Here is a 26,291-nt window from a genome sequence, read left to right as displayed (position 1 = left end):
TCTGCGCTCTTGTTACTGAGCTAAGTGGGTGGGCTTATAAATCAATTGACCATACACAAAAGAAAAACATGTAGAACAATAGTGAAAAACAGTAATTTATAATAACAAGAGTGAAATAACATGTAATTTTAAAAATGAATATAAATATGTAAAAAGTGAAGTGTTTAAAGTGAAAAATATGAAATGAAAACCTACCAGCTTCTTGAGCAGCTGTTGAAAAGTTGAATTAAAAGTGGCAATTATATTATGTGCTATAAATATAAGCAAAACTAATCAATTAAAAAAACAGTCAATTTTTCTCTTTGTCTCACACCCAAGGAAGAGAAAATTCTGAACAAAACTGAGAGAGGTCAATGATATGAAAAGAACACAAACGGTATAAAAATATGTAAAGTCACCAAGATATCAAATAAAAAGTGAAAATGAACAATTTTACGTAAATAACTAACGTTAAAGTTGTGGTAAAAAAGTATAATTACACTGTTAAGAGGTAAATTACAAACAAATGATTTTTTTTCTCGGCACTAACTGCTAAAGAAGAACTTTTCACCTTATTTAAAAGCTTACTTCTCACATATTTCAATTAAGTTTCTGGCGACATTTGATTTAATTAATTTAAGTTTAAAAGTCTTAGGTTTCTGTTGTCTCTGTTGCCTCTTGGTGCAGTTTAAAAGCCTGACTCCATTTGAAGAAAATGGTCTTTGCTATCATGTGGACATTACTCAAGTAATGACTTTGTGCCATTAGCTCCCTACTGCACAGAGTAACGATTGATAAATATCATAATTATAGGTTATTAGATTTGTATCGAGAAATATGCACAAGTTCTGCAGCGGAAATATTGCGTGACTTTAGGAGCGCAATATCATTCCTCAAAACAACAAGTCCATATTTCTCGATGCAAATCTAATAATCTTTTTATTACATACACATACTACACTTAAAATTAATATATAAATGATAATAATTTGTTCTTTAGCCAGAGTAAAATTAAAAAATCGTTGTTAAAAAACTTATAAACGCAATGACATGCATGAAACTGACGTCACAAATGACATCATGAACCCTATATAATATTTGAATGTCAAAACGGAAAAATATTGACGTTTTAGGTTCCACTGTAACTCAACGAGTATGTTATAAAGTGAAAATATTAATACTCAAAAAAAAATTGTCAATAGTTTACATTGTAATAAAATAAGTATGTTTTTCCTACAATATAAACAAATATTAATGTAGATTAACAAATGCACAACATAGCAGTAATAATTATGAAATAAAACGCCAACAACAAATACACAGTGACAAATCTAAGATATTAACTATGTACTGGTGCTTGTTGTTTTGTTATGTCTTAACTATTGCAGAGATGAGGCCAGAAAAGTGGGGTAAAAAGTGACATGGTAAACAAAAACATGTAGAAATGTTGAAGAGAATAGTGAAATTATGCAACCATTGCAAAATGAAACAAATAACAATATCCTTGCTTTCTTCAAATTCTGATTTGAACGGACTTTACTTTTTTATCTGAAATAGGCAGAGTTATTCAGAACTGCGGTCTAAGATTTACATGCTATCTGGCAATGTATTATAGCAATTAATAAAGGGTCCATATACTGGCTTCACCTTTTACAAAAGTATTATTATAAAAACTATTACCACATGATTATAACATTCTAATTCAATTATTGTAAGCTATGGTATTGAGTGCTAAGAAAACAAAGTCTGTCATAGATGACAGCATGCTCTTCTATTTCAAAGCTGGGTAGTGAAACTGGGCACATCTGAAGAAGCTGTGGACCTTGTGTTATATGATAAGGATGATGATGTGGTAGACTATTTTAAGTTTGAATTAACCCTTAGCCTGCTAAAATTCTATAACAGACTGGTCCATCATTCAATTTGGGCAATACCATTTATTATTCATAGGGGTGTTCACTGAAAATTTACTGACTGAATAGCGAACAGTGCAGACCATGATCAGACTGCACGGATGTGCAGCCTGATCTTGGTCTGCACTGGTCGCAAAGGCAAACCAATTGCCGCCAGCAGGCTAAAGGTTAAATTCATTAAGTAATAACAAAAATACAGTGAAAGTTCATCAAAATTAACCTGAAACTTTAAGTAAAAAGGGGGCGTAAAAAAATAATAAAATATTGGTGCAACGGTTATGGCCCCTAAGTCATATGTTGTGGGTGATGTTGTGGAATAACTATTTTAAGTTTGAATCATATCTATTTGTTAATAATGAGAGCGGACAATGGTCCAGTGGTAACACTGTCTGACTATGAAACCAGGGTTCGTGAGTTCGAGCTCGTGCTCCTCCAACTAAAAATTACTAACATTGTGATAAGAGTCATGTGTATGGGTGCTGTACACCTGGCACCCTAAAGAACCAGGGAAACTTTTGGAATTGGAGCTTTGATCATCTGTATCTCGCACTATCCTCCCACTAACATTACTAACAGTCTTCTGGAGAAGTTGCCCATATGGGTTACCGGTACTGGCAACTATAAATAAGCTTACATATAAACAGTCAATTGCTAATAAGATAGAGTGAGTGAAAATACATCGAAATTAGCCAAACATTCCATGTAAAAAGGGGCATAATTCCATGATTCATGAAATATTGGCACCAGAGTTATGAACCTTGCATCATATAATATGGTTGATGATGTAGAACAACTTTTTTCAAGTGCATTAAAACTTAATCTAGGACGCGGAACAGACACCGAAGCGGATGCAGACGCTAGGTCGAGAAAGATAGCCCTCCATATACTTCATAATTATAGTCAAGCTAAAAAAAAATTATCGCAATAATTTCTAGAATGTTAGTTCAATAAATCTTAAATAAGTCTATGTCAGTAATGAACTGTTTGCAGAACCAAATATGTTTGTCCATTTGAGCCGCGCCATGAGAAAACCAACATAGTGCGTTTGCGACCAACATGGATCCAAACCAGCCTGCACATCCGCACAGTCTGGTCAGGATCCATGCTGTTCGCTTTCAAAGCCTATTGCAATAAGAGAAACCATTAGCGAACAGCATGGATCCTGACCAGACTGCGCAGGCTGGTCTTGATCCATGCTGGTCGCAAACGCACTATGTTGGTTTTCTCATGGCATGGCTCATTTATGTTCAGTGTTACTAGTCTTTGGATAAATATAAAATTAGTTGGTAGGTAATGTGCAAAAAAAAATAAATCACAAGACTTAGTGCAAATGAATAGAATGCAATAGAATCTGAGTACCGCCACACCATAGATGACAGAGTCACTTACAAAAGATATATATATACATATATATGAAGACTAAAATAAATTACCATACATAAAGCCAAAGCACAAAGTCATGTGCAAGAGAGTTTTGTGAAAAAGGAATCAGACAAAATGTAACATAAGATAATTGAAATTAAGATTTAAATTTCTCATCTGACACAAATATGAAGGAGGCAATTTTTTTTTTTTATGAGACATCTTTGCCAAGTCTGTCTCCTGAATCTTATTAACTAGCTTAAGCAACTGGTCACATCAGAATGGATTCTAGTGGGAAATGTACCTTCGACTTTCACTTTCCGAAGTGGATGTAAAACACTAGATTGTGGTTTATGGATATTCCAATAACAAATTTCATGTAAACAAGCTGTGTCTCCATAGGATACTGGTGCCCCTACATACCAAGACGCAACTTTCAGACCATAAGCATATTGTTTACTATATCATGGGCCATAACTCTAGTCCAGCTAAGTGAAATCAAAACAAAATTGCAGTAACTGTTGCACAACTTCACATGCTGTATAACAATCCTATGTTCCATGACTCCTGGTCAATTTTTTTTTTTTTCTAATTTCTAATATTATACTTCTTTTATATTAATTTTGTCAGAATATTTTTGGTATAGGCAGTTTTTGTGAGAAGGTAGTGTGAGGGGAAACAAAATTTGGCCTGCGATACATCTGTGGAGTCCGTAGACCGACAATATCCTCTTTTCTGTGTGGAGGTAGGAGGCGGCAGTGTGATTTTCATATGGATTCAAGGGTTCGGCAGCCTCTACGACTTTTAGCAAAAAGTTATACAAATTTGAAAAAATTGTAAGCCCGTTGACATGTTGCAGGTGGCATTGCACAATCCCCGCACGGGCATTGTTAGGAGGCCGCACGCTGATCGTGCAGCCAAAGCACAATTTTCAGTGGACATGGTGCCTAGAAATGGTACGGAGATTGTAGACTCTTGGGACCTCTGCATGGCCCTCGCCCAGCTGCTGCAAGGTTGCCTGTGAAATCGCATGGATATTGAGCAATCATTGCGAGGCAACCCTACAGCGGCAGCAGCATTAATTGCCTTGCCCTGACTGTAAAATATAGTTTCTGACAAAAAAAAACAAAACACACAGTCATAAAATGTTAGTTTCTACATCATAAATTATTAAACAAACATCTAATAAAGCTGTATCACTTTCTATTATTCAATTAAAGGGAATTTGATTTGTGAGCTGAACCTTGTCTGTGCAGTCTTAACAGATATAACTTAAAAGATATTAGGCAATTTTATATCTATTTTTGAAATTTTAAAGCAATAACTTAAAACAATAGAAAGAGAAAAAAATGTAATATCACTAAAGTTTTGAATTCAACATAATAACATCAGTCATTACATAATTAACAGGTAACAAAAATATTGCCAAAAAAAAGCTAGAGCTATCACTGAAGGTGATTAAAACCCCCAAATGCCACTTTGATACAGGAAAGGTAAAATATTTTACCCCCTGAGTGTCACCATGACCTTAGACCTGTGTCATCTTGATAAGGTCAAAACTGAAGGTAGTTTTAAGACCAATCTGACTAAAGTACATATCCTATATTACGCTACGCATAGGATCTGAAAACGACCTATTCATTGCCTCGTTCTGACGGCTCTTTCGCTAGCCAATCAGAGCCTAGCTTACAACATCTTGCAAATCTACATGTAGCATTGACTTTTGATATTTACAATTCTTATGTCGTAATGTATCAGATAGCCGGTTAGCTCAGTCGGTAGGCCACTTGCTTTGTAAGCGAGGGGTGCCGGGTTCGAGTCCTGGAATAACCGCATATTTTTCTTATCCTTTGACAACCGAACAAGTCTTCTGATTGGATAACATAAAAATAGCAATAATGGAAATCCAAAATATACAGAAGACGAATGTGAATAGGTCGTTCTCAGATCTTCGTTTAGAAGATCAAGTACTTTAGTCAGATTGGTTTTAAGACAATCCTTCCAGTGGTATATTAAATAAAACTATTTGACTTTTGACCTCTAAATGTGACCTTAAACTTGGATCTAGTAACCTGGATTGAGCAAGATTTTTGTCATATACTAAAATGACCATGAACATTGCATGTAAATACACCAAAATCAAATAAACAGTCGGAAATAAAGCTATTTGACGTTTGACCTCCAAGTGTGACCTTGAACTCTAAACAAATAACCTGAAATGCATGCTCTGCACATAGTCTTCATAATATAAACAAATATTGTTTTGTTTTATAAAAATCCTTTCAGCTGTTTATAAGATATGGAGCTAAGACAAAGTTAAGCTATCTGACCTCTAATGTGACCTTGACCATGGACCTAATGAGCCTGGGTGATGCATGAATCTCATTGTATTATCATGATGAACACTTATGTGTAGTTATTTGAAAACTGGACAGCTACTTGAACATTGAGCTCCTAATGTGACCTTGACTTTATCCTTTTTCTCTGTGTTTAAATATGATAAACATATATGTGTAGTTACTGGAAAATCCAACAAAATGTTTCAGATGTATACCTTCAGACAAATGCACAGACAGGCATGAATCCAATACAGCGCCAAAATATTTTGTATCTCGGGGCATGACATAGCTGCTACAAATTTTGTAACTTACTTATGAAGAACATTTCATTTCAATAATATCTAATTCAAATGTACTCAAAAAATAGTTATACATATAGCCTTGTTTTCTAGTCACGGTAAAGCCTAATTCAAACTAGACACTAGTGCTACCAGTAATTAAGGTATTTGTAGGACGTCTGTGCTGGAATCATGAAAGGTTTACTGCAAATATTCCCCTGTTAGGCCAAAAAAAAATTAATGTTTAGTTTCTCAGGCCCCGCCGCATACAATTTTGACCCGCCGCATCGAAAATTTTTATCAAAGAAAAATTGACGAAATTCGCGAAAAGAGAAAATTCAACAAAAAAATGAGGACAAAAGAAGGAAAATATGTGAGTACGTACAAATAAATCGTCAAGAATGGTTCCGTTGTTCATCAATGTCTTTAAGTGTGTTAAATATGGATTTACATCATTGGATTTCATATAAAAATGGGCAATGTCGTTAATAAAAAAGAAAATAATAATAATAAAAAAATCCGCACTGCCTCATTAAATTTTGCAAAAAGTGGCCTGAAAAACTAAACATTATTCTTCTTTTACCTTACCAGTACAGTAATATAACATGTGGCGAAAGCATGTGTTATCTTTGAAGCTAGTTTTTCTTGAGGTTAAAACCACTCACCTAGACCAGTAAAACATATTTTTTCTATACTCATATAATTTACACTATACTTTTTCTTTCAATCTCAGGGAACAATGACGAATTACACAAATTTAAACACCAGTAGGTCCAATCTATAAACAAGAGCACCGCCTTGCGGGTGCTGACGCTCATCTGATTTTTTTTGTGTAATAGAAATATTGTCCTACCCATGATTTTCTAAGTCTAAAAAGGGCCATCATTCTTGCAAAAAGCAGGATAGAGTTATGTTTCTTGATGTACAGTGTCCACTTATGATGGTGAAAAACTGTTGCAAGTTTTAAAGCAATAGCTTTAATAGTTTATGAGAAAAGTTGACTTAAACATAATACTCAACCAAGAAAATGATTTTCTAAGTCCAAAAGGGGCAATAATTATTGCAAAAAGCAGGATGGAGTTATGTTGCTTGCTGTACAGGGTCAGCTTATGATGGTGAACAAGTGTTGCAAGTTTCAAAGCAATAGCTTTGATAGTTTAAGAGAAAAAGTTGACCTAAACATAAAACTTAACCAAGAAATCTGATATTTTCTAAGTCAAAAAGGGGCCATAAATCTTGCAAAAAGCAGGACGGAGTTATGTTTCTTGCTATACAGGGTCAACTTATGATGGTAAACAAGTGTTGCAAGTTTTAAAGCAATAGCTTTGATAGTTTTAGGATAAAAGCTGACCTAAACATAAAACTTAACCAAGAAAACTGATTTTCTAAGTCCAAAAGGGGCAATAAATCTTGCAAAAAGCAAGATGGAGTTATGATTCTTGACGTACAGGGTCTGCTTATGATGGTGAACAAGTATTCCAAGTTTCAAAGCAATAGCTTTGATAGTTTAGGAGAAAAGTTGACCTAAACATAAAACTTAACCAAGAAATCTGATATTTTCTAAGTACAAAAGGGGCCATAAATCTTGCAAAAAGCAAGATGGAGTTATGTTTCTTGCTATACAGGGTCAGCTTATGATGGTGAACAAGTATTCCAAGTTTCAAAGCAATAGCTTTGATAGTTTAGGAGAAAAGCTGACCTAAACATAAAACTTAACCAGGCAACGCCGACGCAGACGCCGACGCCGACAACCGCTCAAGTGATGACAATAACTCATCATTTTTTTTCAAAAAATCAGATGAGCTAAAAATATTCAAAATATGAATTCTGATTTATATTGAAGTCAATGTGATCAGAAAAACTATCCCTTGATCGGAAAAAATGAACAGGATAAATGTTTTCACTTTAGTTTATCTGTAGGTGAGAGGTTTTAGTAGAACAGTTGAGCTGAAACAAGAAGTCAAAGACCAGTCAACAGACAGCGTTATTGCAGGCTACACTAAATGTATCATGTTTACCTCCGTCCCTTTTTCAGCATAAGGCTTAAACATAGTCATTTTCCGTTTTTCCTGAAACAGTGTCACCAAATAATTATTAAATTACGGTCAGGCTGTGACAAAAAAAAAACAACAACAACTGTAAACAGCAATATATATGTATCACCTATGTCCATATTTATATCAAATATAGAAAAGCAGTCAGTACTGAGATTTTCGGAAGTGAATATTTTGAAAAAAACAGTCACTTCATATTTCACACGATTTACGAAAATTTTCAAAATAATTGAGAAGTAAACTAATGAAATTAAATTCTCTAAAAATAAAGAATTTGAAGTATCAAATAAAAAACTTACAAAAGATGTTAAATAGACTTTTAATTGATATAAAACTACTTTTAAAAAGTGAATGAATAATTCAAATGGTTGTTTGTGCATGATGACAAAAATGGACAAAAAATGTAGATGTTAAAATGACAGGGTGATTATTTTGTAAAATAACAATACCCACTAAGACACCCTTAAATCTAGTGCATTTAGGTTTATGCAACTATAATGAAACGCATGTACCAGTGGCACTATACTAGAGTGGGGTCCAAAACAGATCTTAAAACCAAAACAAAAAACGAAATGCATTATAAAAAAAAATTCTAGAAAATTCCTCTCTTTTTGTGTGTAACAATTTGAACAATGTTTTGGTATTTTCAGGTTGTTGTTCAAACAGTCAAACTGCAGCTGAAAAAATCACTGATGAAGTGTTCTAATTTCGAAATAATTGTGGTAACACTGCAATCTAGTAATGATAAGTGAGAAATTAACTGCTTTCATACAAAATAAGTGTGCATAGAATAACTCTGCAGATAAAAGAAATATAAAAATAAGTATTAGAACCAGTTCGCCAAGTAAAATTGTGAAAGTTGTTTTGGAATTGCATCTATTCTACAATTAATTATTACCATGTCAACAACATTAGTTTGAGAGGGTATCTTTGGCTTGACTGCTGGGATGGGAGTCTCGGGTCGTCTTCGTTTAGGAACCGCCTGATTAGCGAGTAAGCAAATAGCAAAAATATGCAAAAACTAAAATATGCAAATAACTAAACTACTGTGGATTAGTTACTATTGGTTTCATCGTTAGTTCACAACCTGACGGAATACAGCCTTGCCTGCAGGAGGTAAACCTTTCAAGATTATGCTCATTAATATTTACGACTGTTTAAAAGTAGAAAATTGCAACAGTTCCAAGTTTTAGCTAAAATGAAGTGATTGCATATATCAAACTTTAACAATCTTGATTTAATCTGCTATCAACAGCATCACACATCATGTAACATTTGTATAATGAGTCACAAAAGATCTTTCTTGTATTATACATATATGGTAACATTGCATTTGTACTAGTATTCTGGCATTATGAATTTTCATATCATAAATTAAAAGCAATCTGAAATAATGAGTCTTCAAGATGAAGCTCACTGGGTTTAATACAACATTTCTACTGACTTCAGTATTTGTACATCTTTGCAGTTTAAAAACAATATAAAGATTTCGAAATATCAATATGTATATATACACAGTGCATTTTATGGAGTACATTTGTGATTTGAATACATTGTGTGCATCTAGAATTCAAACATCATGTTAAAATGTCAAAATGACCACTTCAATACAGCAAAATATTAGTGCATATTTATTAGTAGCTTATTTTTTGTTTCAAAGCACCACAATAAGCAGGTATTAGTTTAAAGCTGTGCTCTAAGGGAGGTAACTTGAATGAAATTGCAATTAATTTTTTCTAAAATGTGTTTGCAGAGTAGCTTACCTTGCCAGCTGCTTCGGACTCCTGCTCATAGGACATCGCGACCACAGCTAACATGAGATTGACCAAGTAGAAAGCACCAAAGAAAACCACAATGATGAAGAATATAACATTCCAAGGACCCGAGGTCTGTAAAACCTGCAGATATTCAAACAAAGAAAGAGACCTGTTATTTTAACTTAGAAAGTAAAACACAACATAGAACATGCCTTAAATAATATAATTAACAAGGATAAAATGAGAGTTGTATTTTTATAACTTGCTTCTCTAGAGTCTTGAAAAATAAGAGATACAATTTACTATATTTCAGACCCTTGAGCAGGAAGGGAGATACCTACAACTACTGCAGTTTCTAAAATTATTTCCCTTTGCTTCACAATATTACTGAATGAATCAATAAAAACAGGTGCCTCAAAAATCATAATATCCATTTTATCCCCTCAGGTTCTGACTGTTCTATCTGCTTCTTTATATACAATTACAGTAATTTCACAACTAGAAATGTCTGCATTTTGTCAGAATAAACAACACCCCTGTAACACTGCCTTCAACCTTTTTTCACAAATTTAAAAAGGGGCCATAACTCCTTTAAACAATGGTTGATTGTTCAAAATATTAAATTTGGACCCTATTTTATTATCATAAATTTGTGTGCTAAAAATAAATTGAATCCATTCAGCCTTTTTAAAGTTATTAAACAAATATGGACTTTTTGTGAAATTTTAACTCAGAAAAGCGCAATAATGCTGCCCAAACAATTGATGTATTATAAGGAAAATTGAACTTTGCCTGTATTATATGATATAAATATGTAGTTAAAATGAATTGAAATGAACTCAACCAAATTTTAAGTAAAAAAGGGACCATATTTTTGCCAAAAATTGATGGATTGTAACCAGAATCGAACTTAGACTGCATATCATAATCATGTACCTGTCTAACGAATACTAAATTCAATTGATTAATCTTTTCATGAGTTATTGTGAACTGAGATAAAAATTCTTTTGAATTTCAAGTTGAAAAGGGGCCATAACTGCAGCAAAAGTTGTTACAGAAATAGAACGGGCATGTGGTAACAATATGTGTAAGTTAGAGCTACAAGTTTTGTTTAATACCTTGTTATAAGTGTCTTCCCAAAAATCTAAAGTCATCAGTTGAAATGAGGTAAGCATGGCCCAGCCAAAGTGGTCAAAGTTTGTGTATCCCCAGTTTGGGTTCTCTCCAATGTCCTTTAGACAAACATATCCATCTGGGCATTTCTGTGAGCCGGAAACATTGCCACATAATACTATCTCACCATCAGACTCATACCAGTTTGCTGAAATGAAGTCAAAACAGTATAAATGTATGCTAATTTGAAATAAATTGGATATATTTTTGTGAATTTTTGCTAAAAATACCAATAGCCACCGATTCTGAATACTTCTAATGCATTAAGAAAAGCTTAACTTGGCATTTGGTGAAAAGTTATCTCTAACTTGTATAAAATGAGCCGTGCCATGAGAAAACCATCATAGTGGGTTTGCAACCAGCATGGATCCAGACCAGCCTGCGCATCCGCGCAGTCTGGTCAGGCTCCATACTGTTCGCTTTTAAAGCCTATTGGAATTGGAGAAACTGTTAGCGAACAGCATGGATCCTGACCAGACTGCGCGGATGCGCAGGCTGGTCTGGATCCATGCTGGTCGCAAAGCCACTATGTTGGTTTTCTCATGGCAAGGCTAAAATGATTTTGTAATGCTCTTATTTCTGTAATATGAAACACTAATATAGTCCTTCTTCAAGTTGGGAATGCATCCCTTTTTCATGTATATACTAAATCTGCTGTTAATATATTAGGTGAAGGAAGATTCCACATCGTCAATTCTTTATACATTAACACAAATTTTGTGATGAGAACCAGATGAGATTATAGACCACACTAGAATGTGGGTGATGGCCAGGTAACCTATACAGTCTGACAGTTACTGACCACTGACACAATCAAAGTACTTAAAGACTGATGAACATGCAAGATTAGCTGGCACTGACAATACAAGTCAAGAATAAAAACATACAGCCTAATTTATCACCATCTGTCAATTTAATATATTGGAATTTCATCAATTTTTTTTTTCTTTGGTAACCATATATTTTCAAAGCATCATTGTATGCTATGGAAAGTCTGCTGGTTAAAAGGATAGGATTGTGTGCTCAATTTTTTGTAAGACTGCTTATTTTGTACTGTTAATTTGAATTATTTTATATAAAAGCCTATCTATCATATCAAAATCAACCTTAAGAAAGACAGCAGTGCTGAATACACAGGATAATATATAAGACTGCCTGCAACATTTACGCAACATGCTTAATGGCTACAAGGCATTATTCTATGTTTCCGCATAAATGATTGTCATACCGTTACTTCTAGTTATTCAAATGTACAAGACCACCTTAAAAAAGGCTCACATATGTGAATTTTTATCATCAAGACTCATAAGCACATATATGAGTGTATTTTACACTGAAATATTACCTCTAATGTGCTTAAAGTTGAACAAGTAAATTTCAATTCTGCCTGTTTTTGAAAAAAAAAAAAAAAAACTACTCATGAATTCCCATTTAATTTCTTCTAGTACTTATTTTGTATAGGACACTAGTTGTTAATTAAACAAAAGTTCTCAAGGACATTAATTTGTAAAAAGCTATAATTAAAATCAATGATACGGTTTCCTGCTATTCCATATGTATAGATTATGGTTATGATACCCGCTTGTACCTCTATATATTTGATAAATAGTCTATTTTCAATTATTTGTTTTGAACAGTAAGGTCATTCACAGTCAATGTTAAATTCAATAAAGAGATATTCGATATATGAAAATCGTGAAAGTGATCTTTCATTTTGTTTTATGATATTGTGAATGTTAAAACATTCAATTTCATCCAACTATCCGTCTTCTTTTTAAAAACAGTTTTAAAGAGGGTTGGAAATGTCAACTAGTTAAAAAGCGGTATTCATAACCATTTAAAAAAGAACATAGTAAAAAGTTCATTTTGAGTCAAACAGCCATCCAAAGAATAAAGGGATTATTGATTAAGAGCTTTCAATTTGTGATTTTATATTAATCGTCAAGTGTACCAGCGTAAAGAAATAAGTGAATAAGACCTTTCAATTTTGAATTGCTTATTAATTTTCAGGTGTAACAGGTAAAGAGATAATTGATTAACAGCTGTCAAATTTGAATTCTATGTTAATTGCAGTGTGTAACAACCTAATATGGAAAATGGTGAAGTTCAAGCAAAACATCCACAGCTGAATTACTAAAGGTGGTCCTGCTTTTAATAAGATATATGACAACTTAGCAGGGGCTGATCAGGGAACTGGTTCAGGTGTAACGAGCTAAAAATGCCATAGGACAGACTCTAGGAAGGAGGGAAATGATGCTTTGTAGGAACAATGGTCATAAAAATGAGCCTGAAGAGATTCTTGGATAGTAAGAAGTTTTCATAAGCTGACTTATTACCTAAAATGGGATGTGAATTAAGATAATATGTAGTGTTTCTAAATTCTGAACTGGTACAAATATGTTCTCCCTAATACTGTGAAATCATTTTTATTCGCGTAGGACGAATTTTTGCGTATTTCACACTAGGACCAATGCGCGAATTTAAGACCGCGCTAAAATTATTTTTTCATTATATTTTTCATTACTAAAATTGGAAATGCGCGAATTAAAGCCTGCGCGAAACAGCCCTTTTTCACGTTTGTGCAAAATTTCATGTCAGCGAATTTAAATGATTTCACAGTACCTGACAACTTCCAGATTGGGGTCCAAGCTCAAAGACAAGCCTTCAATAAAGGCAGATGGGGAGATGAGGGCGTCATCCCCTAACCAGAGGCAATCAGATCTTAGCTGGAAAGTCTTCTGTCAAACTGTCACAGAGAACAAATGCCTCAATCAGGGATCAAACCCATTACTTCAGGACTAATTGTCCTATTCTCTTCTTACTATGCTAACCTGGCTGGCTGAGAGGTACAGTACATTGTGTGTAAGAAATGGAGTGGGTTTATGTTGTCCCCGATACAAATGGGGAGAAAATTCGTAAATACAGGTTTACGTCCCGAGAAACACTAAGAAAAAATACAGGCCTTTTACTGCCTATATATGGAAAATTGGGAAATAATGTCATTATTTTAATCTGTCATAATCACAGCAAAACAGCTTGTAACTGCATATCCCTAACCCAATAATTTGCCAGCTAAGTGACTGGAAAGTGCACTGCCCGTGTCAAGATGTTTATAACAAGCGTCAAACCAGTCAAAATTTATGTAGAAATTTTTCATTTTCATAACAAGACTTAAATATTTGAAACTTCAATCCTAACTTCGCAAACTGGCTCAGTGACGAATGACAGCATGGCCTCAGATCCTGTTCTAGCCCGATACTGGGCTTTCCATGACAGGGATCTCTGCTTTGGATCGTAATTTTTTTTCTGGAATTAGGAAAAAATATCTTTTTGGCTGTGGGAAAGTGGCCGAATGTTGAACTTATGAGATAGAAGAAGGCCTGGAATAAAGAAGCTACCTTTCACCTACTTTTTCAATACTACGATAGGCATGTTGCTCTGAGACTCTTAATTGCTTGTGCACTGAATTAATTACACATATAAACACCTGAATACACTTACAGGAATTTTTGATGTGATCGTTGTAATACTGAGCATAGCTGTAGGAGGGTGTGGCTGTATATGGAGGTGGTTCTACTACACACTTCTGTCGCAATGTTCCCATGTAGATTTGTAGAGAAAACAGAGCAAAGACCATAAGGCAGAACAAAATGAGCATCATCACTTCAAGCAGCATTCGGAAAGCTCGTAGTAACGCATTCACTATTGTTTTGAGACCTGAAACAACACAAAATATGAACAGTGCAGTAGTTTGTTTTATACATTATATTTCTTTTATTTGAGCTGAATGTTGATACTTATGTAACTGCAGACAGCTAATCTTTAAGACTAACCATTTTTTCTGAATTACCTATCTGTACTTATTTGTTCCTCTCAAAAAGCTGACAACTTTCCCAAGGGTGTCTCAGGTAGATGATAAATGACTCCAGACATATTATTATATACAAAAGCATCAAAGAAAAAAATTCCTTTGCAAAGCCCATTAATTACTTCACTGTCTAACACTTAGTACCTACAGAGCTATTTTTGAGCACATCAATATCAACAACTGTCATATATTTGCACTAGTGCCTACACTTTTGATATATTCTGAATGCAGTTGTTAACTGGTAATTCATGATATTCATAGAACACATTTGTTGACACTAAAAACTCATGTATAAAAACTGCAATTCAATGTCAAATGATAAGGAAGAAAGCTATTATTTCAATTTCATATATTAAAAAAATCTAAGATGTTTACCAAATATACTTGTCATTTACAATATCAAATGTTGTTTCTTTGCAAAACAGCATGCAGACAAAACTGTTACTGTTAAAGCTTTAATGGCAGCTTAAGTCATATATAACTGATGGAATGAAAATAGTACATTTGTCCCTACAGAATTTTTTATTAATTGTAAACACATACAAACTGCAAACAAGCCATCTGTGAATTAAATGCTAATTATTTTAAGATGCTATTATCTGATTTAAAGACCCATTAACTTGTCAAATATGAAGAATTCAAGTTTCTATAATGCCTATAATTTTACCTGAACTCAGCCATTATATTTTCCTCACAAATCAAATGGTATATAAAAATTGAACACTTAAAAGTAATTAGGCCCCTCAGTTATTTCACAAGAACATTTTATTAAAAATCATCTGTGTAAAGTTGTGTACACTTTAAAAATACCTGTGTGTGGGTGGCTAAGCTAATAGATATATTTTTCTAATACCAAATTATCTAAACAGTTTGCCCGATTTGATGCCATTGTAACTGGCTGATCTGATTATATATGACAATTGTATAGGTTTCTACATGTTGAGGAAGACCCTGGTAGGGAGTGGTGAAGACTGGAAATCAACTGCTTCTAAGCTCTAACTTTAATCATTTGAACACTGAGGCCCTTTATACTTTTACTCACTTTTGTATTAATGACAAAACTGCTAAGTGGTTTTACTGAACAATTAACAAGGACGTTTTCTTCGACATTTATACAGTTTACATTATTATTTTACACATATCAGTGTCAATTCCAAAAAAAATACTGTTGTACCAAGATATTTTACGCCATTCACACAGACACCTGACCAACAAAAGACATTTCACCAAACATTTGTTTCATACAATTATTTCAACAGATCAAATCTCTTTCTGTGTATGAGTAACGCATATTTTTTTCATGTTACAACATCTGCAGAATCCTGAAGAATTGGTTGGTGCCCAAGCTTGGAAGGGGCAAGGGTACCACCATTTCCGGAGGGATTCTGCATAATTATTGCAACACGAAAAAACATGCGCTAATGCTTATAATCCTAGCTAGAACATGTAAAAACCTAAAAATATAACTATTATAATTATCATCCATCAACATCATTAAAATTTAATTTCCATGAAATGCACAGGAATGACATAGTTGTTTGATCACACTGACCTTTTTCCTTTTGAATTATCTTTTATAGGGCTGCAATATGTCTGTGCATCGCAACAGAACATGCATATATAACAAGGGTGCCAGAATGTCACAATATACGCCCGTCACAGCAAATTTCTTTATACTAGCACCTGTATTTGCAAATGGGATTTTAATTTTCTAGTTGTTTACAATGTTGTTTTTTTTAGAAATTATTGTAATTCTTTTATTTTTCTAAGTCCACAAAAAAAATCCTTACCAGGTAGAGATACCTTAAAATACACCCAAAATTTGAAAGTAACATCAATGTTGTACCACAGAAAAGTGGTCTTGGTTTTTCCCTACGGTCAATTATAAAAAAGTTACAATGTAAGATATTTATAGTAACAACTAAGGGAAGTTAATCTTTAAAGAGAAAAAAAAAATTAAAAAAAAAATTAAAAAAAAATTACAAGTCCACACAAAAATCCTTACCAGGTAGAGATAGCTCAAAATACACCTCAGAATTGGATGTAACATGCATGTTGTACCGTAGATACCCATGTAAAATGCGCACCTGTGTATAATGCGCACCCCCGATCTTAGTCCAAAATCCTTGGGGGAAAAAAAAAAAAAAAAAAAAAAAATTTGGTCAATTTTTGAGTTGGATGGAAAACGAAAGTAGAGTTTACATCGACACCGGTAATAAATTTTATCTCCGCGGCGGAGAGCAGCATCAGTCTCACGGTATTATCGATTTTTGTTTTCTCGAAAATAAAACCAGTAAATTATTGTTATATTTGTTGTTTTACCTTTTTTAATTCACTATTTTGAATAAATAAATAGCAGCTGATTCAATATTTCGGAATGGTATCTTTCAAAATGACATGAGCTTCTCAATTCAAACTGATAACAAAAGGTGTGATAGTCTTTTTGTCACGATCATAAAGCCAGTAATTACCGGCAATTAACGTGTCACCTTGTGTCAATTATGTTGTTCAGTTTGATCTCGGTTAAAGATAATTCTCGATCTTTAATAAGTATCATAATTTTTGTGATTTATAAACATTTCTTTCGTCAAAATACTTTTAAATTTATATGAAATTAATTTTGTTTCAAAGAAAAATAAACAATTCGATCTTTTACGAAACATAACGGCAATCTTAGATTTTAGCGGAGACAGTAAGCGCGGGGAGTAGTTTCCCTTTACCAAAATTGCGAACATCGGTAACAAACTTGTTTTGAAGTAGGAAAATTGTCTATACCTGTATATTATGCGCACCCACGATTCAGGGGTGGTCCCGGGGGTCAAAAAACTGCGCATTATACATGGGTATCTACGGTACTACAGAAAAGTCAGGTCTCGATTTTTCCCTACGACTTGTAATGAAAAAGTTACAATATAAGCTATTTATAGTAACAGCAAAGGGAAGTTATTCAAAAGAAGGGACCAGTGCATGACACTCCGTCTCATGATGGTGTACAACTGTGCCAAGTTACATCAAAATCCCTCCATGCATGAAGTAGAAATGCTCCAGACAAAGTCATTCTTGTATCTGACCTTTGGCCTCTAAGTGTGACCTTGACCTTAGACCTAGGGATCTGGTTCTTGGGCATGACACTCTGTCTCATGCTTGTGAACATTTGTGCCAAGTTGTATCAAAATCTCTCAATGCATGAAGAAGAAATGCTCCAGACAAAGTTTTCATTCTTGTATCCTTGACCTCTAAGTGTGACCTTGACCTTACCCCTAGGGACCTGGTTCTTGCGCAAGACACTCCGTCTCATGATGGTGAACAATTGTGCCAAGCTACATCAAAGTCCTTTCATGCATGAAGAAGATATGCTCCGGACAAAGTTTTCATTCTTGTATCCTTTGACCTCTAAGTGTGACCTTGACCTCAGACCTAGGAACCTGGTTCTTGTGCATGACACTCCCTCTCATTATGGTGAACAACTGTGCCAAGCTACATCAAAATCCTTCCATGCATGAAGAAGATATGCTCTGGACAAAGTCATTATTGAATTTTTCATTCTTGTATCCTTTGGCCTCTAAGTGTGACCTTGACCTTAGACCTAGGGACTGGTTTTTGCGCATGACACTCCGTCTCATGATGATGAACAATTCTGCTAACTTTCATCAAAATCCCTCCATGCATGAAGAAGATATGCTCCGGACAAAGTCATTCTTGAATTTGACCTTTGACCTCTAAGTGTGACCTTGACCTTAGACCTAGGGACCTGGTTCTTGCGCATGACACTCCCTCTCATGATGGTGAACAACTGTGCCAAGTTTCATCAAAATCCCTCCATGCATGTAGAAGATATGCTCCAGACAAGGTCTGTGGACGCCTCCCGCACGGCCACCCATCCGCCCGCCAGGGGCGTTCCCATAATACGTCCCATTTTTCAAACGGGCGTATAAAAAGGTGTTTTAAACAGCACTTTAATGCAAGAATCTCTCTGCTGAAACATGTTTACATGCCTGTTAAAATGCCCCCCAAAAAGTGACAAGAACGGTAATTTTAAGCTAGATTATATGTTAGTGCATGACTTAAATTAACATCAGTAACAACACTCATGAACAAGCTAAAATAGATGTTAAATATTCATTTCAGAAGAAAAATATACACACAGATTACATCAACAAGCAAGTTTTACCTGGTACAATTGAAATGGTCCGAAGAACTCTGAATACCCGAAATGTTCGTATACCCTGTAGATTTCCCAGACCTCCTCCACTACTTGTGTTTTCAAGAACAATTGTTAAATATCTGGAAAATATCAAAGACAATATGTAAAATGAAAAACCATGTGAACACAATTATTTTTCATGTCAAAAATATTTAATTAATTTAATTCTTGTCAACAAAGTGTACAGTTGAGTACTCAATATGAGCCGCACCATGAGAAAACCAACATAGTGCATTTGCGACCAGCATGGATCCAGACCAGCCTGCGCATCCGTGTAGTCTGGTCAGGATCCATGCTGTTTGCTAACGGTTTTCTCCAATTGCAATAGGGTTTGAAAGCGAACAGCATGGATCCTGACCAGACTGCGCGGATGCGCAGGCTGGTCCGGATCCATGTTGGTCGCAAACACACTATGATGGTTTTCTCATGGTGCGGCTCCTATTCAGTTTTGTAATACTGAATCTGGTAATGACTATTATCATCATATAACAGACATGAATAGTGCAGATTCTGAGTACAAAAATTCCATGTATCTGTTAAAGATGATTATTTTCACACAGATAATGCTTTTCTGTTCTGGAAAACAAATTATATAAGAACTTGAGTGGGTATTCTTTATCATACCTGCTAATATTACCTGTCACTTATCAGGAAGTGTTTACTAGGCAAAAATATTGTTCAAGTCAACCTGTTGGATATTGTCAAATGATTATTTAACCTTTTCGATAAGGATGCAAGAAAAGTTTTCTCATTTTAGACTGGAAACAGACTTTGTTTTATAGGAATATGGTAACTGTCATGCACTTAGCAAAAACAAACCAGTCTACACTACATTACTTTTCTATCATATGTATGCAAAAAAAATAATGCTAACATATTTTCAATGCATACATATGAACCAACAAAATTTAAGTATGACTTTCACAATTTGAACATTAATTCACCATTTGCCCAATCATTAAAACCAAAATGACAATGGGACAAAATTTCCGTCCCAGTGAAGCCATGAAATCTTTCACAATCAAATCCCTCAATTTAATGTTGTAAGTTTTAGTACTTCTTTGGTATTTCAATTTAACTTTATTATAGACAACACACTTGAATTACGGTATAAAGCAATAATGTACAGTTGGTTCCAAAGAAACAAAGTACTGTGTTACAAAATATATATCTTACGCTGAGCAGATGACCAGAAAATCCAACCAGTTCCAGGCATCGCGGAGGTACGTGAAGGAGTTGATGATGAACCCTCGTGCAAACAGTTTAATGAACATCTCAAGGGTGTAAATAGCAAGAAAAACATACCTGAAATAACAGAAAATAGAATAATTTAGTTTTAATACTGGTAGTGCAGTAGAATCTGCTGATTAGTACTAGCAGTTTAATTGTTTAACATTTTATAAATTTAAACCTTTTTTTATTTATTCAAATGGCCAAAAAAAAAAATGGTATATTTTATTATTTTTGCAATATTTAATTGTCATAGATAAAGCATATCTTATTTTACATTTAGTACCTGATTTAGGAAGGAGAATGCCAAAGTCTCCGGCAGATGTGTCTTGAATTTCCGCTGGGAACTTCTTGTTTATCATTGGATTTATTATTGTTTGGCTTATAGTATTCTGATACATTTTCTAATTTCAAAACTGACCAGCTCTGTTTCACAACCCTGTTTATTTTTGTAAGTTCGTTAGTACTTAAACTATTGTTTAACAGTATTTATTACCCAAATCTACGTCAGAGCTGTAAAATCTATTCTATATTTGGTAAAAATCATTTACAACATAATTATAACATTCTGTGAACTAAATACTAACAAATGCTGTTGCCAAAGTTCAAGTATCAGTATTAAAGATAATTTGTATGAACTAATATATTCTTTTGTTTTATAATGCAATGTAATAGGCCTTTCAAGTTTGTAAAACATCTTGTCAATATTATCAATTATTGGCTCATACTCAAGTCACAGTCAAGGCTGGCTCACCTACTTTTTTTTTAAAGGGTATTATGCAACTGATTTTTTAAACTATCAGTCTAGATAAATACTGGTTCAGTTATGATTTTACAAGTATTATAATTTGAGATCAAGTATATTTAATAACTGCCAAACAGCATGGAACAACAATTTATTCAAAGTAAAAAGTGTCTGGCTCTCTCCAACAAAGTGCACAGTACAAGTGGGCATTTGTTTTTAAGCAGAGTGCATTTAGAGAAAAAGTTAAGCTGCATTCATTTCATCTCTTAAGAGAACATGGTTCCCAGTTACAAAACATGGTTTCCAGTGAAAGAACATGGTTCCTAGTTACAGAACATAGTTCCCAGTTACAGAACATGGTTTCCAGTTACAGAACATGGTTCCCAGTTACAGAACATAATTCCAAGTTACAGGACATAGTTCCCAGTTACAGGTATCCTGATAGATGCAACTTCATGTTGAAAACTATGATTTACCTTTATTTACATACAGACTGACACAAATATTATTTACAATTACTATGGAATCTCAAACATTAGTGTATACTCTGAATGATATAAATGTTGCTTTATATTTTGGTTAAAAATCAAATACTTTCCCTGCCTTCTCTACAACCTACAGAAAATGCACTAGAAGTTATGTTAACCTTAGTTTTTCCAGAAAAAGGAAATCAAAATGTGATTACTTGTAACAAGACAGTAAACATACAGACTATTCTCTCATACAAAAAAAATAAGACAAAATCTTCCATCCATCATCTCTCCACGGAACATGTGGTGCGAACATACAAACTATTTGCATAACATCTGCATCTGAGACATTTCATCTCGTTCATTCTGTGTCTTTCTATTATACTTTTTGTGGACAAAAATTCCATTCACTGACTACAGAAATAGAGATGTCAAGTGCACATTTCACAAAAATTATATTGAATGAATTGCTCAGAAAATAAATAGAACTGATAAATCTTGAAAATGATGTAAAGTATAAATGACATATACAGAGGTGAAGCAATCTCACACAACTTTTAAATCAAATTCTCAGGCAGTATGCTGTCTGCATTTTTGAAAAGATAACTTATTTAGAAGGAAATCAATGCTGGTATAAGAGAATTACTCAAAACAAGGCCGGGACCCAGGAGAAAAAGAATTATATCTTTAAAATTATTGATACTACATTTTTGAAAATTCGCACATTTTTTAGAAAAATAAACACAAAATTTTTCATAGAATCAAGTAATGCCACAATATCCATTTATAATTTATTCTATGACCACAACCATTTTTAAGAAGACATACAAAGACTATTAAATGTCGGCAATTTACAAACATTTAACAAATTTCGTTACAAGGCAAGAAAATTTTGACAAAAACAAATTAGTATTTCTTAGAGATATTTGCTGTCATATCTAGGTAATAAATTTAAATTTGGTCTGATATTTGACCATATCAGTGAATAGTCGTTGTATAAAAACACTACTTAAGGTCATAGAATGAACTGAAGAGATGTTTTTACAATTTGATTTGTTGATATTTTTATGTTAGATGCTTTAACAACATATTTATCTTAAAATGTAAGAAATTTGATAAATGTTCTATTAGAATTATCAAAGATACTACAAAAACTATTGAGGGGGCTGCAGAAGTTTTGATGACAATAAGAAAGGGGAGGTAACTAGCACAAATATTCCACAGTCAAGTATGTATATAGTTATGTATGTTATGGTAATTACTTTGACAACTACCCAAGATTCAGTCACAGTGCTATAGTTATGAAACTTCTGATGCTGCAGACATGCAATTATAAGGTATGAAAAGGGAGATAATTCAGTGAGGTAACATTTCAGAAATGAATAAAAACATAAATAAATATTAATCTATATCCAGAAATTGTCACGGTATAAATATTTTATATGACAATGCTGAGTTAAATCAAAGTGCATCCACTGAGAGCTCATCATTGTACTGATAAGCCCGCCTGGCTTTCAATGGACAAATTGTGCCACTTAACAGATTAAAACACAGGTTAATTATTATTTAAGTGGATATTTATTATCTGGCCAGCTGAGTTTGATATGTAATTATAACACTTCAACTTCTCTAGAAACATCCTAGCTACAGCAAGAACTGGCGTAATAATGACTGTATATCATGTCAGACTGATCAATGGTTTCCTGAGACAGAAAACCTCTATATATTATATATATATATATGTAATACATGGCTCTGTAAGAAACAAAGGCATGACAGACACAAAATATATACCCAGTAAAACAAAATACATCTCGAGGCATTAAATACTTTCTCAATGTTACAACATTTGCCGTTCATTAGTTTTATTACCCACATCCAAAGTGTACAATTAATATCACATACATAATATTCGACTTTGCCTTGCAACGGAGAAATACTTTTAGATAAGACACAATGTTAACAAGAGCTGTCCGTTAGACAGCACGCTCCACTATTCCGTGATCTGACAGTAAAATGAATATATTTCTCAATAAGAGACCTCTACTATAAAAGAAGATACACCAAGGGGCATAATCTTGTCAACAACACAAATTAGAGTTATTGGGATTGTTACCATGCAGATTGTTATATGCAGATGATGATGGTAAAGATATATTTTGAGTTTCAAGTCATTATCTTATATAGTACCAAAGTTATGTCCAGAAAATGAAGTTTGTCAAAAAAATTAAGTATGAAAGGGGCATAATTTGGTCAAAAATACAAATCAGAGTTATGGGGATTGTTACCACACATGTAGATGATGATGATAAATATACATTTTAAGTTTCAAGTCTTTATCTTATATTGTACTTAAGTTATATCCAGAAAGTGAAGATTGCCAAAAAACTTTAAGTATGAAAGGGGCATAATTCTGTCAAAAACACAATAAGAGTTATGGGGATTGTAAACACACATGCAGATGATGATTATAAAGAAACATTTTTAATTTCAAGTCATTATCTTTTAAAGAACCGATCTGTCTATAAACGAAGCTTTCGAAAAAATTTAACATGAAAATAATTCCAAGTATAACAACTTTGTGACCTTGACCTTGGGTATAATGGGCCCAGCCCCTGCACTTACTTTGTTTGTATGCTGGATAATGTTTATGAGAACTTACAGTAAGATATAAGCAATAGTAACAAAGATATGACAGAAAAACAAAGGTTGCCGAAAAACTTTAACCTTAAAAGTAACCTAAGTATAACACCTTGGTGACCTTGACCTTGGGTATAATGGACCCAGCCCCTGCATATACTCTGTTTGTATGCTGGACAATGTTTTTGTGAACTTACAGTAAGATATAAGCAATAGTAACAAAGATATGACAGAAAAACAAAGGTTGCCAAAAACTTTAACCTTAACACCTTGGTGACCTTGACCTTATGTATAATGGGCCCAGTCCCTGCACAAAATTTTTTGTATGCTGGACAATGTTTATGTGAAGTTACAGTAAGATATAAGCAATAGTAACAAAGATATGTCAGAAAAATAAAGGTTGCCGAAAAACTTTAACGAAGAAAGCTCACGCCAACGCCGGGGCGAGTAGAATAGCCTCCCTATTCTCCAAATAGTGGAGCTAAAAATGTAGTCAAGACTTATAAAACTGAGTGCAACATAGCCAAAAAAAATGGGACACGTTTTTGCATGCACCTATAGTACCTACAATATAATTCTCACATAGTAACTATGACAGGACAACAAAAGCAAATTTTATTATCCATTCATAATAAATGTCTTTGTCTAGGTTCCCCACTTCCCACCTTGCAAAATGTTCTCATTTGTTCCCCCAAACTTATTGGCAAAATGATGTCATTTCATCTGTCTTAGATTATTAGCCTATAAAATATAACATTCAAAATGTCTGTCTAGCTAATTGTCTTTGAGTATATAGCAGTAAGTAAGTATATGCAACACCCACACCATGAATTCCCATTTGATCCAGATATTTCATACATATAACAGGAATAAGCCACATTTTTTCCCATTAGTATCAGAATGTTGACATTTTATTAGCATCATTGTTACATAAAAGTTCCTATTTGATATTAGGAAAAAGCAGCATTTTATACTAATCGGAAAACTGTTACCTAAGCAATCAGATATACACAATTTGTTAGCTTATATGAATAAACAAATTATTTATCAAGATAAGTAAAACATCTTGTGTTCATCCATATCAATTATAAATAATATCAAGCATGTTTATTTTTATTTGCTCGACTGCTACATTTTCCTAAATGTTTATTGATGCCTTTTCAAAATACAAAGTTCAACAAAACAGAGTTGAAATTCAGTACTGGTATATAATAATTTGAAGTTCATGAATTCGATAAGTTCAAAGTGTACTGCTTTTATATGGGATTAGCTGAAAATGTGACATATTTTGGATAAAGGGTTGTTTCCGCTAAATTAGTTATTATTGTCATGTTTTACCAGAACAAAACAATCACAAATTTCATCCAAATCTGTCAAAATAACTATTGGCAGATATAGAAAGAGAGTGTGGAGTTAGAAAAGTTGTTGAGTATTATATACATTTATTATTTAATACGAGTGAACCAGTTATTTACTAAATTTGTTTTCCTTCTTTTCTGACAGAACATATTGCTAGTACTATATATAGAATGTGTTCATCAATTTCAAATACAAACTAGAGCTGCTTCTGAGAAAAGCGCATGTCTCCCACAACTGCCTAATCATCTAAATAGCTCGTCAGTCGTTATATACTGTTTACTCACTACAAATATACCTTTAAAGAGTAAAAAGGCTGATTTTGAGTAATTCAAGGGCTATAATTCTGAAGTGCCTCGTGCGATTTGGCTAGTTAATGAACTTGGCCGAGGAGTTATGGTCAAAAACATTTTGTTCAAGTTTGGTGAAGATCGGATGAGAAATGTTCGACTTAGAGTGCAGACAAGATTTGTGACAGACAGACAGACAGACAGGAGTAGATCAATATGTCTCCCACACCACTGTGTGGTGGGATGCATAATAATAAACATGTTTATATCTATCCATCCAACTGCTATGTTTTCCTAGATTGTTAGTAATTCTATATCATCATTGAAATCAATGCTTTTCATAACTGGAAACTGTACCCTACTTCTTCAATGGTAGGTAAAATATACAAGTGTTTGATACAAAGTATAGCATTTGTGTAAGATGATACCTAAAACAAATAACAAATGCTTTTGAGAGAATCCTATGTCTGAGCATGACGTATGATGAGGTAGATTTATAAACTTCATGGACACTAACATATTGTATTATGAATGTTTGCTCTCCATTCAACTTTGCAAACCTGCCTTCAGAAGTACCATATTCATTTTCAGTGCACTAGTTTGACAAAAATTGGATATACTGTATTCAAACCT

General features: G+C 33.7%; 1 protein-coding gene across 10 annotated transcripts in view; it reads right to left on the bottom strand.

Moving 5' to 3' along the window:
* LOC123566302 (sodium channel protein 1 brain-like) overlaps nt 1–26,291 on the bottom strand; it is a 101,931-nt gene that overhangs the window by 41,854 nt on the left and 33,786 nt on the right. For 8 of the 10 annotated variants that reach the window (XM_053550023.1, XM_053550022.1, XM_053550026.1 and 5 more), the window contains 6 exons: nt 20,104–20,232; nt 18,895–19,007; nt 14,357–14,572; nt 10,801–11,003; nt 9,689–9,823; nt 7,890–7,940 (listed from right to left, as the gene is read on the bottom strand). In XM_053550023.1, coding sequence (XP_053405998.1) covers nt 7,890–7,940; nt 9,689–9,823; nt 10,801–11,003; nt 14,357–14,572; nt 18,895–19,007; nt 20,104–20,232 — 847 coding nt within the window. Of the gene's footprint in view, nt 1–195; nt 211–7,889; nt 7,941–9,688; nt 9,824–10,800; nt 11,004–14,356; nt 14,573–18,894; nt 19,008–20,103; nt 20,233–26,291 lie in introns of all 10 variants that reach the window. The other 2 variants (XM_053550029.1, XM_053550030.1) reach the window with 2 other exon arrangements.

The sequence above is a fragment of the Mercenaria mercenaria genome, chromosome 8, assembly GCF_021730395.1.
Source record: "Mercenaria mercenaria strain notata chromosome 8, MADL_Memer_1, whole genome shotgun sequence".
Lineage (NCBI taxonomy): Eukaryota > Metazoa > Mollusca > Bivalvia > Venerida > Veneridae > Mercenaria > Mercenaria mercenaria.
Note: the sequence above shows the minus strand (reverse complement) of the source record. Positions and strands in the feature narration are given on the sequence as shown.